Below are 12,587 nucleotides of genomic sequence, written 5' to 3'. Positions count from 1 at the left end.
TTTTCATTGCCAAAAGGAGGATTTTCCGCGAAAAAGACCAGAGTTGCCAGATCCACGATCGCCTACTTTGCAGGATATATTGGGAGAAAGGCGTTAAGGGGAAGAAATTGTACCATTTGTAAGCAACAATTAACTGCCAGTGATGGGGACGTGCCTTTAGAAGTTATAGAAGGAAGTCAGTACAACGGGTCGACCTTATTTAAACCTGGTAGCTTTTTATATTTTGTTGTATCGCAGGCCTGTGCGTATTTATTTTATTTGATGCCTCGTTATTGCAATAGTAATAATCTGGGTAAACATTTGCAAACATTCTTGCATACACAAATTACAATGAATGTTTTTAAGTGTAACGATCATTCGGATCTTCCAAACTATATTTCATCATTAATTGTAAAGGTTCTGTTGCACTTTTGGTGCAAACAAGTGAACCGAATTCTAAAAGGCCAGGATGAAAAATTTGTATTATTTTTAAAAACCAAACCGAATCAAAATTTAATTGATCCTATCAAATATCAGGCCAGGCAAAAATATTTGTCCAAATTAAAACGTAGAAACACATAGATTTTTCGGCTAGGATTTGGTAATTTGGGCGTTGAGAAGTTATGCGCATGTCTTTTGAAGTATTCAACTCTTTTTATTTCATAAACGAAACTTTTTTACACAACTCAAATATAATTCATTCAAAATTAGTGTAAAAGTACTGATCCCTCTAAGTTTGATTCGACAATGAAATTTTATATTTGTGCCTAAAATAGTTATATAATCATAAATTCGTCATTATCTTTAAAACATCTGGAAAATACAAACTAACAACCTCATTTCCTTGTTGTTTTACTATTTCTCAAATTGATGTAACAAAAGAATGGTACATTTAGCAAAAGTACGTTTCGTACATCGTACCACAGTTTTTTAACGATGATTTTTTCAAATATGTTGCAAACTTTGACGAAATATTTTTTGTTTGTAGTACAATAAAATTCAGTTTGTCCGAAAAAAATTACAAAATTTTGCAACGTATCATAAAACATCTACGTTATAAAACCATAGTACCTTGTACGGAATGTGGTTTCGGCAATTTTCGTTATAAAAAAAAAATAAATAAACGTAATACTAAAAATCTCTTCATTTATATTTCCCGCCTAGCAAAATAGTTTCCCCTACAACCACTTTGTCGCTAGTGTTTTCCCCCTCCTTTTAGTATTGGAGTTTCGTATCTAAGCCTACGTGGTTTGTGGAGTGTGGACAAAGATTTCGAATCGGCAGATAGGTGACGCCACAATCCGCACGTCCATGGCTTGCTAGACGGGAACCCGTTTTAATAGGGAGCGAACAGGCCTCTTATACGGATAGAGTCGGTCTTGAAACGATAATATGGTTAGCGCCATCTAGACCAGGATGGCGCGCGACGCTCTTTCGGTCGATAATTCAGTTTTGTCCGTTCCGCTGCGTTCTGCGTGCGTTGACAGATGATTGACAGTTTCAGTCGTTTCAGTGTTGGTTTGGTGTTAATTGTTAAAGCTGCTGGTAAGTAATAAAATGTCTTGTTATTTATTAATAGTATTATAAGTTTATAAGTTAAATATAAGTCGTCTGCTTTTCGGTAATTTTTAACGGTTGTGTCGAAAATTAAAATAAATGAAACATCTGAACAGCCACGTGGTATAGTGTATCGTTTTCCAATGTCGTAAAAGAAGAAACGTTGTTTTCACGCCCAAAACATGATAGCAATTAATAGAATAATTAAAGGGGCATACCTACCTATATTCAGTTTATAAAAACGTTTATTATTTGACTTCGCACTTGTCATCCAGTAATTTCTCACAAGATTTTCCCAAAAAGAACGTACCTACAGCAACTTCCCACCAAGCAAAAAAAGCTGGATGTAAACTTTCCTCAAACTTGCGAATCAAAGTGTAAGTTTCCAAGCATACATGCGATAAGCTTGCTGAATTCTTGCATAAACGTTGAAAACGACTTTCTTAAGCTTGATTGTGCAAGCTTGAAACCATAAGCTTGACACAAGCTTGAAACCACAAGTTTAGTGCGAGCTTGAAACGACAAGCTTTTAAAACGATTGTAACAGAAAGGTTATTTTAAGTTAACATATGAAAGGTTATATTAAAATTGCAGTTCTGTAAATAAACTCAAATTTTCAAATAAAGATGTTTATTCTAAATTCAAAACGAAATACAATAATAATAATAAAATAATGGTAATGGTATAAAAGAGAAACAAGAAAGTCGGTCGTCGTGATCTAATTCTAAATGAAAACGGTTAAAAATGAGTAAAAAAACTTATAGTATCATCAAATTAGTCTGATTTATACCATAAATTTATAAAAATGTCTGGTCTACTACAATGGGACAGCTTGAAAAGGTCCATAAGTGCATGTAATGAGGGTTTATTTACCCGAATTTGCACCCTGCGATGAAAATACTATGTCCAAACAGGTCAAGCTGTCTCGTCATAAATATCAAAATACCACAAAGCTGTCCGGTTGTGGTAGGCGGTAGAACATAAATTTATATGATTTTATAATAGCTTAGATTAACTTGGATGAACTATAAACTGTAATAGTTGCCGGCACCAAATAGTGCTTTTATGGTTTAATTAGGGTACTCACTACACAGAAGGGCTAAATCGCCACAGCACTTGATTCTTAATTTTGTTTTTTATGCTAGGCATATCGAGATTACCCCACACCCCTTCTCAAAACTAAAACCGACCATCAGACAGCAATGGTCAAATAGTCAATTATGCCAATGTCTGTCATAAAATAACAACATTTTAGAATCTGCTAATGCGGTCTTTTAGTCCTTTTGTGTAGTGAATTATGCTAAAAAATCACTAATTGGTCCGGCAACTGCCCTTACGAGATTTTCGCCAGCCCGCTTCAACCTCGTTCTCGAATGGTTGAACCAATCCATCATAGCCATCTTGAACTCGCGGTTCGTGACTGTCGAAAATGAACTTCTTACAGCATCTATAGTTAAAGAAAACAGAACTACTTATAAATAGTTAGCTTCAAGAACGAATGACACTTTTTCTATAATTCTTGGTTTCTTCTCTGAATTGGTACACGCACATGCGCCCATTTTCATTTGTACTTACCACATCAACTTTCTGTAAGCTTACTATAAACTTACCAAAACAAGTTAATCTAAAGTTTCGTAAGGCAGCTTATCGCAACGTTGCTATTAAGTGTAGATGGAAACTTACACATCAAAGTATATTGTAAGTTTATTTTAAACTTTCAAATTTAAGTTATTTTGTCAAGTGAATATCAAGCTTTTTGAAAGCTTTTGTAAGTTTTCATGTTTTGTGGGTTACATCCAAGAATTTTCATATATTTTCAGTTTGACAGAGACCCGCGACCAATCACGAGGGGTCAACAATCATATGCTATTTCAAAATCTAGACTTGATGGAGAAAAACTGAGCACAGATTTGAATTCAGCGTGTCAAAATACATTAAAAATGATCCTTACATCTGCAGTCCAAAAATTTTTGTTATCAAAAGATGAGTTATCTGTTTACGTTGTCATCATCGATTAAATTATCATGAAAACATGTCGTTCCCACACTTAGATTTATGCGGACTAAAAAACATGACAATCTCTCTTAATTTCAGATTATCGTTTCAATTTGCTTTATGGAGTGATTTTTCTATATTCAAATAAAAGTCTTTAGTGTATTCCAAATATGAATAAAATATTTCTTCCAAAGTAATATTATAGTATTCTCTAATTTCTTGAGCTGTTTTTGTATTTGTATTTAATAATTTTTATATAATTAGGGATTTAAAATTACGAACACCCAATTCTTTCTTGGATTATAAAATTAAAGAAAATAATCCTGATTTTTATTATTATTAATTATTTCTAATAGCTTTATTTATATTATTATGTTCTAAAATAATTGCTGTCTTTTCCCTTGAACCTAGGTTGATATCTAGCTTTTCATTCATTTTATGTAGACTTTTATAATACGTAGGCCTCGTATATTGCACTAGATCGCTTTGATTACAAGTATTATTTTTTTCGACAATTAATTAAATAAACATTAAATTGATCACCTCCATATACAACACATATTTTTTGAATCTCGAGGCTTCTCACAATTTTACCTAAACAGGGACAGTGTGTTTTAGCACTCACTGTTTATGGATAATTTCTTGTGAAAAAAAATGTAATAAATTAAATGAATCGCTTACATAACGATGACCAAGAAGCATGGCAACTGTTTCAAAAAAAGTTTAACGATATGAGAAGCAAACCAAATAATGACTTTGAACGATTAGTATTTAAAAATATGCATAATCAATTTAAAATGTATGAAAACAATATATTAAACTTGGCAAAATTAGGTTTTCTTAAAATACACTTTCCTAATCTTGAAGTCTTTGATGAATAAATTTTCTAATAAATGACTAGTCGTTGCTCGGTTTGTTTAGAACCAAAATGTCCAGGTGATTTTTATAACTATAGAAATAAATATGAAAAAACATGTAAACAATGTAAAAAAGCAGTTAATTCTACTCGTTTGGTATGTGTTTGTGGTAGATATTACACTAGAACTAATTTTAAAAGGCATATAAAAACAGATTTGCATAAAAATGGATTGAATCTATTTATTTGCTAAAAATTGTTTGTTAGATTTTTTTCTATAATAAATGGAACGAAGGAACTTGAGTAATCTACGTTTATCTGATCTGTTTAATATTGCAAAATCATTAGACATTAAATATATTAGAAAATATAATAAAGCAGACTTGATTAAAGCTATTATTAAAGCTGAAGAGCGATTACATGAGAAAATAAAAAACGAAAACAAAATAATGAGCGAAGCGAATTCAGAAATATTTTCATTTGATGATGATTTATTTGCTAAACCAAAGGAAAAGAGAGTTAAGAAAATCGAGTGTGACATATGTGGAAAATATATCAAAAGCACCCGAATGCAGCTACATAAAGAGAAAGAAAACAAAAAGAACCTAAAAACATTTCAGTTTGATGACGATATATTTGCTAAACCAAAAAAAAATAGAGTAAAGAAGATCAAATGTGATATATGTGGAACATATATCGAGGAAACTCGAATACATTTGCATAAATTAAAACATGATTTGAATAGTCGTCGTTTGCTTGAATTACGTAATATGGCAAAATCTTTAGGTATAAGATACATTAAAAGATACAATAAGGCAGAATTGGTAAACGAGATTATTCATGCTGAAGAGCAATTAAAAATAACAAGAGAAAACAAAAAGAGCTTTCCGTTTAATGATGGCATATTTTCTAAACCGAAAAAAGAAAGAGTAAAAAAGATCAAGTGTGATGAATGTGGAAAATATATTAAGGAAAGTCGAATGCAGTTGCATAAAGCAAGACATAATCCAGAGCCAGATTTTATTTTAGTTCAGGTTGCTTTTAAAGGAAGATTATTAACCTATCAGCATAATAATCTAGAAGAAGGTATAGATATAGAAACATATATGGATATGATAAAAGAAAAGGCTATTAAAGTAGTTATAAATGCTTTAAATCTCCATAAAAATATTAAAATCAATTTAGAGATGGAATGCGAGTTTATGAAACTGGAAAATGAAGACTTTATAATGATACATAAATTTCAGTTACCAAATGTTATACTAAGAGAACAAGATGATCTGGAGGAATATTGGGATGAACAAAAGGATTTATTTATATCAAGATGTGATGAATTGCAAGATAAGGGATCTGGATGGACTTTGAAAAATATAAATTATTTGCGCATTAATATAAACAAATATACACCGTTAAGCGGAAATTCATATGTAGAATTACCCAAGTGGATTAAAGATAAAAAAGCTTGCGTTAATGTTAAAAACAACGATAATAAATGCTTTATGTACAGCGTAATATCATGTTTACATCAAGCAAAAGAACACGTAGATAGACTGAATCATTATAATAAGCCGGAATATATAAATGAATTAAATTCCTGTCAAAATCCAGGACATACCTAAATTTGAATCACATAATAAAATTAATGTTACCGTGTTTAGTTACGAAGAACAAATATTTTATCCTTTGTATCATAATAATAAGCAAATATATGAAATGAATATCGACTTACTATACTTTGGAAATAAAGACAAAAATCATTATTGTTGGATCAAGAATTTGAGTCGATTGTTGAATGATCAGTTGGAAGTAAATAGAAACAAAAAACATTTCTGTAGAAGATGTTTAAACTACTCCGCTAGAACTGAAGATGCTTTAAAGAAACATCAAAATGTGTGCTTTAGTAATGAACCATGTGTTCCGAACATGCCTGAAGATAATATATTAAAATTTAAAAATATTCAAAGAATGTTAAGACATCCGTATGTAATTTATTCTGATTTTGAATCTATTCTGAAACCTATTCATACATGCGAACCAAATCCTGAATCATCATATACTCATAAAACACAATTTCATATTCCCTGTAGTTATGGATTATACATTAAGAGTGCTTATAATAATATTGGTAACCCATTGGAAATTTACAGAGGAGAGGAAAGTGATAAATGTTTTATAAAAAGAATAACTGAATATGCCAGAACAATATACAAGTTATTAAAAGAAAATAAACCCATAAAAGATATCGAACTAGAAGAATATAAAAAAACAAAAATTTGTTATCTTTTTTCTATAGAAAACCCAAAAGTAAGAGATCATGATCACTACACTGGAAAATATAGAGGAGCTGCTTGTAGAAAATGCAATTTGAAATATAGACAACCATTGTTTATTCCAATTTTGTTTCATAATTTAAGCGCTTACGATTGTCATTTGTTTATAAAAAATCTAGGAGAAGATAAAAGTCAATTGAAATTAATACCTAATAACGAAGAGAAATATATTTCTTTCAGTAAAATTTTAAGAATGGATGATAATGGATATATCGAACTGAGATTTATCGATTCATTTAGATTTTTAGCAAGTAGCCTAGACAATTTGTCATCTAATCTGGAATCAAGTCAGTTGAGAGAAATAATTAAATACTTTTCAAATCATGAATTAGATGTGTTATTTAGGAAAGAAAAAAGCAAGATAATTAGAAAAGGAATTTTCTGAAACAAAACTTCCATCAATAGATAAATTTTATTCTTCGCTCACAAAAGAAGGAATTTCTCAAGAAGAATTCAAACATGCAGTGAAAGTATGGAAATATTTTAAAATTGAAAACTTGGGTGAATGGCATGATTTATACTTAAAACTAGATGTTTTGCTATTAACTGATGTATTTGAAAATTTTAGAGATTTATGTTTAGAAAAGAGTTATGGACTGGATCCTGTTTGGTATTATACAACTCCGGGGTTAGCTTGGGACTGTATGCTCAAATATACTTCAGTGAAGTTGGAATTATTAACTGATTATGAAATGTATTTGTTTTTTGAAAACGGAATTAGAGGAGGTATTTCACAGTGTAGTAACAGGTATTCGCAGGCAGATGAAAATACTCAGATTATCTATATAGATGCTAATAATCTATATGGATGGGCTTTATCTCAGAGATTACCAGAAAAAAACTTTAAATGGTTGACTTGTGATGAAATTAAAAATGTTGATGGTATACTGTTATCAGATAGTGATACCGGTTATGTTTTAGAAGTTGATTTAGCATTCCCTGTAGACTTGGCTATTCATAACAAATTCAATGACTTGCCTTTGGCTCCGGAAAATAGAATTCCCCCGGGCGGAAAAGTAGAAAAACTACTTTGTCATTTCTATGATAAGAAAAATTATATAATTCATTACAAAACATTAAAACTTTACAAAAGTTTAGGTATTAGAATAACAAAGGTTCACAGAGGTATAAAATTTACTCAGTCAAATTTCATAGCACCATATGTAAAATTTAATACTGAACAAAGACAGAAGGCGAAAAATGATTTTGAAAAAGATTTCTGGAAACTAATGGTTAATGCACCATATGGTAAGTCTATGCAATCTGTTAGAAACCAACAAAATATTAAATTATATTGTGATGAAGAAAAATTACAAAAAGCGATAAACAAACCTAATTTTAAACACAGAACTATATTTAGCAAACACCTGGCAGCAGTTCACAATTATAAAACCAAAGTATTGTTTAATAAACCAATTTACATTGGGCAAGCCGTATTAGATTTATCGAAATTATTAATGTATAACTTCCATTACAATGTAATTAAAAAAGAATTTAATGAAAAAATAAAACTTCTTTATGGAGATACCGACAGTTTCATATATGAGATTAAAATGGCTGATTTCTATGAATTTATGAAAAACAAACCCGACTATTTTGATACATCTGATTATCCAAAGGACCATCCATTATATTCTGATAAAAATAAGAAAGTAATAGGGAAATTCAAAGATGAATTGAATGGTATTAAGATATTAGAATACATAGGTTTAAGGTCAAAAATGTACAGTTACAGAACTGAAACGTGTGTTTCAAAAAAATTAAAAGGTATCAAGAAAGCAGTATTGAAGAAAGAAATAAGTTTTGAAGATTACAAAAATTGCTTATTCAATCAAACTGAATACTTCCATAGACAGAGAGTGATTAGGAGTCATAAACATGATATTTTTACTGAAGAAGTAAAGAAAAAGTCTCTAAGTTGGAAAGATGATAAAAGATATCTTTTACCTAATTCTACAGATACATTAGCTTATGGACACGTATTAGTATCATCATAGGTACGTTCATGGACACTGTTGAACTATTTTTTATTAGCGTTGAAGTAATAAATTAAGAAAACAATAATAACAATTACGATAGTAAACGCAAGAATAAAAATAATAATTTTTAATTTATTAACTTGTTGAATAAGACTTTTTTCTGAATTTTGGATATTCTTCATTGAATATATTTAAATTCTTGAATACAGTACTTTCCATTTAATTTACAATTTTTGAGTTTTTTCATTTATTGCTCTCATATTTTTAGTATGTCTTTCAAATATTTTGAGAGTTCTTTTCTTTACATCATCGATGTTTGATGGTATTACTACTGTTTTGTTTCTTAATTCTGCTAATTTCTTAGGATCATAATTATTGTAGTTGTCTAATTTATATTCCAATTCATCGATTTTATTATTAGCGGATTCTAGTTCACAGTCTGTCATAATTAATTGTTCAAGGAATAAATTAGCTGTTAGCTCTTGCAATATATTTATCTACTACTTCTTGTTTGAAACCGACTATTTTTGCTCCATCTTCTAATCTGTCTATTTCAGTAATAATAGGTTTTAAATCTTTTTTCCATTTTTCTTTCTCATCGTTGGGAATGTATGAAACTAGTTTGTCCATTTATGATTGAAAAGTTTCTAAAGATTTACTAATTAATTTATGTGCTTCTTCATCTAAACTTATATTTTTACGACTACCTGCTTTATGTTCTACATTATCGAATATTTTTTTATTTTATTTTTTCTCTCTTTTGTTCCCAATTGTTCCGATTTGTTCTCTTTTGTCCCGGATTGTTCCCGTTTGTTCTCATTTGTTCTCGTTTTACATGCAATCTTAATTCCAACTGAATTTAGTCCCATATTTAGGGAATTTCTAGAAATATTTTTAGATTTGCAAAATTCTGTCTTTGTTAGTTTTTTATTTACAGTCGAATTGAGATATTCAATGGCAAAATTACGATTTCTCATTTGAGTTACTTCATTGAAATTGTTGGAGTTCAGATGGTTGTCTTGTTTTTAATGGTGTATAATATTCTGCTACAATTTTGTTCTCTTTAGTATTGGTCATTTTTTTATTTATTGTAAAAAATTTATTTTGAATCTTTTTAAATCATTTTGAACGGAACTTTGTTAATATTTTTTTACTCATACAGATTACAGATAAAAAAATTCGTTGAATATAAAATTTTTTTCAGGTAGATCTGATGGAGGGCTCCTCATCCTCATCAAAGCGCAAAAAAGTCGAAAGTAAACCTGTCTATTCAGACCAAGTAAGACCAGACATATTATTGTATCACACGGTAACATGGTATTACACTTTTGTTATAGGAATTACTTGGATTAAATTTACTGGATGATGTAACATCTTTGGACACTTCCGGAGGCTCAAATGAAAGTGAAGACGTAAGTAACTTGCTTCGAACAAATGTACAATTTGTTTTATGTTCAAATAGGAATTCATGGAAATTACAATTTGTTATGTCTTTTCAGGATCCTGACTTGGTTTTTGAAGTTCTTCGTTGGACATCGACTTTTGTGGACAAGTCTATGTTTATTAAATGCGTTATGAAGGATGCACATAGAATACTTCTCACTGCACCGCCCAGATTCGGCAAGACTATGGCTTGCAAAATGCTGGAGAAGTTTTTTGAAATTGTCAGCAGTGAACAACAAAAGTTGGAGAAATATAAACTTTTCCAGGATCTCAGAATTTACAAATGCACTGAAGAATGCATAGAGAATCATGGTTGTGGAAGTAAAAGATTTTTTCGCAAGCATTGCGGACAGCATCCAGTAATTTTTCTTGATTTTGCACAATTATCAGTAACGTCATATAGCGACTTTTTGGAGAGTCTTAGAAATATGATAATGAAGCTGTTTAGAAAATATAAAACATGTTTAATTCACGAAGATGGTGAAAAATTCAGCTGGTCAAGTAACAATATGGGAAGACTGGATATTGAACCTTTCTTGTGCTATTTGAAATATGCCGATGATGATGATCATTGGAAAGAGGCAATAGATCGTAACACAGCACAATCATACATAATGGTGGCTTTTGAATATTTGATCGAGGTTTTGTCGGTCCACTATCAAACAAAACAAACCCATAAGAAAATTATTATATTGATTGACGAGTTCGACGCACCTTTTATGAATATGTTATTTAGTGAAAACTCATCAGACCGACAGATTATGTTTTTCATACGAGAACTAATGCGTCTTTTATGTAAAGATGAGATATCAGCACAATTTGTTCAACGAGTAATAATTTTTTCTGTCACTGCATCAGGCGGTATGCTTTCATTAGGAGCTAACAATGTGCAACGTAGAACATTCTTGGACAAGGATTATGATTATTATAAATTCTTTGGATTTACCAGAGAAGAAGTAAACGCTTTAGTTAACAACTGTGTCAAAGAAGGAAGTCAAAGAGAAAAAGCTCTTGATGAAATTACTCTTTGGTACAACAATTACACTGTAGTGGGAGACAAAGATACAACTATTTCTAATCCTGTGTCTATTACCAATTATTTACCGAATCTCGTACGAAAAAGTTATTGGATTGAATCGGTTGGAACCAAATATATCTGCCAACTATTTAAATTCGAAAAAATGCGGGAGAAGGTGTTTCCTGCCGTTAGAGACAATGAGAAAATTTCCATCATAGCAACAACTATAGAGTTGAACGATATTTATAATCTGAAATCATTACGTGAATCAATTTTGAATTGTATCGAACTAGTGCAGGTAGACTTAGCTCTTCAGTTTCTCACACAATGTGGGTACTTTAACGTTGTTGACAAGAATGGTGGGAATTGGACATTACAAATTCCGAATCTAGAATTGCAACAAGTATTTACAGACAAACTTCAGGAGGCTTTGGTAGAATTTAAAACTAACCTGTTTACTGTAGAACAACAAGAGTCATTTGTGAATGCATTAATGTCTTTAGGAGGTGGAGAGAAGCATGAACCTATGAAATATGTTGCGTTTAAAAAATTTGTGGAAAATTTGTATACCGACCGAGAATTACCAAAAGCTCATTTTCACTTTCACTGTGACCTTTGGATGTTAATTTCTAGTTGTGGGAAGTTGGATTGCTTTTCAGAATTTGCAATCAAAAAGGGATGCTCACCCAAGCTTGATTTAATTATTATTTCAAAATGTGCAGTAATTATAATTGAACTAAAGCGGCATAAACAAGATTCTGCAAAGAAGGCCCTAAAACAGTGTCTACGGAAAAAATACTATGAAGCATTTGAACTTGAAGGAAATGAAAGAAAGGGTTTAAAGAAAATTTTAATTGGTCTTCATCTCTCTGATGATCGTAAAGTTAGCATCAGGTATTTAGAAAATTTTGAGAAAAAAACACTGCAAGATGAACCAAACATAGAAACAATTGTAGAGGATAGCTATGAATGTTAAAATCATTCTCTCTGTTAGTTATGTACCCTGTTTTATTTTATGTGCATTTCGCTGATTTTTAGGTAGTTTGAGAATCTGTAAATTGTAATGGAAAATAATCTCATTTTTTTGCCCTTAATCTTTGATTAAATTATACATTTCTACTTGAGTATTTTTTAATATTTCATTAAACCGGGACTTACGACTTTATGTTAGTTGGTACATAATATTTGATATGGTAAGAAAATAAGTTGAAAAAAAACCAAACTATTATTATTTATATGTTCAATGAAAATTATAACTAAATATAAACAATTCTCTTAATTACAACAAAGTAAGATAAGAAAATCTGTACCTTTTTAATATCACAAAATAAGAAAATCAATTTTAGTTAGTAGTTGTGTTACAAAAACAAATTATATAATTATAAAGCAAACAAACTAATTTTTCGTTCGTGTCGTTACTTTGGTGTAAT

At 30.4% G+C, this 12,587-nt stretch overlaps 1 protein-coding gene and 1 pseudogene across 1 annotated transcript; both read left to right on the top strand.

Moving 5' to 3' along the window:
* Positions 1–3,694: 3,694 nt before the first annotated feature.
* On the top strand, positions 3,695–8,772 carry LOC148167786 (uncharacterized; annotated as a pseudogene).
* Positions 8,773–9,894: 1,122 nt separating this feature from the next.
* LOC148167785 (uncharacterized) lies at positions 9,895–12,276 on the top strand. Its single transcript, XM_088045218.1, has 2 exons — positions 9,895–9,975; positions 10,034–12,276. Exons 1-2 carry the CDS (start codon positions 9,910–9,912, stop codon positions 12,131–12,133), a joined length of 2,166 nt encoding a protein of 721 aa, XP_087901344.1. The 5' UTR covers positions 9,895–9,909; the 3' UTR covers positions 12,134–12,276.
* The last annotated feature ends 311 nt before the right edge of the window (positions 12,277–12,587 follow it).

Source organism: Gnatocerus cornutus, chromosome 9 (assembly GCF_029298725.1).
Source record: "Gnatocerus cornutus isolate USDA-ARS CGAHR chromosome 9, icGnaCorn1.1, whole genome shotgun sequence".
NCBI lineage: Eukaryota > Metazoa > Arthropoda > Insecta > Coleoptera > Tenebrionidae > Gnatocerus > Gnatocerus cornutus.
The sequence above is the reverse complement of the archived record's forward strand: the minus strand, read 5'-3'. Positions and strand labels throughout refer to the sequence as shown.

Bases quoted from the DNA above. Each gene is read 5' to 3' on its own strand.
- LOC148167785 (XM_088045218.1), top strand. From the start codon at position 9,910: ATGGAGGGCTCCTCATCCTCATCAAAGCGCAAAAAAGTCGAAAGTAAA. The intron at 9,976-10,033 runs GTAAGACCAGAC...CTTTTGTTATAG, and splicing joins AACCTGTCTATTCAGACCAA to GAATTACTTGGATTAAATTT.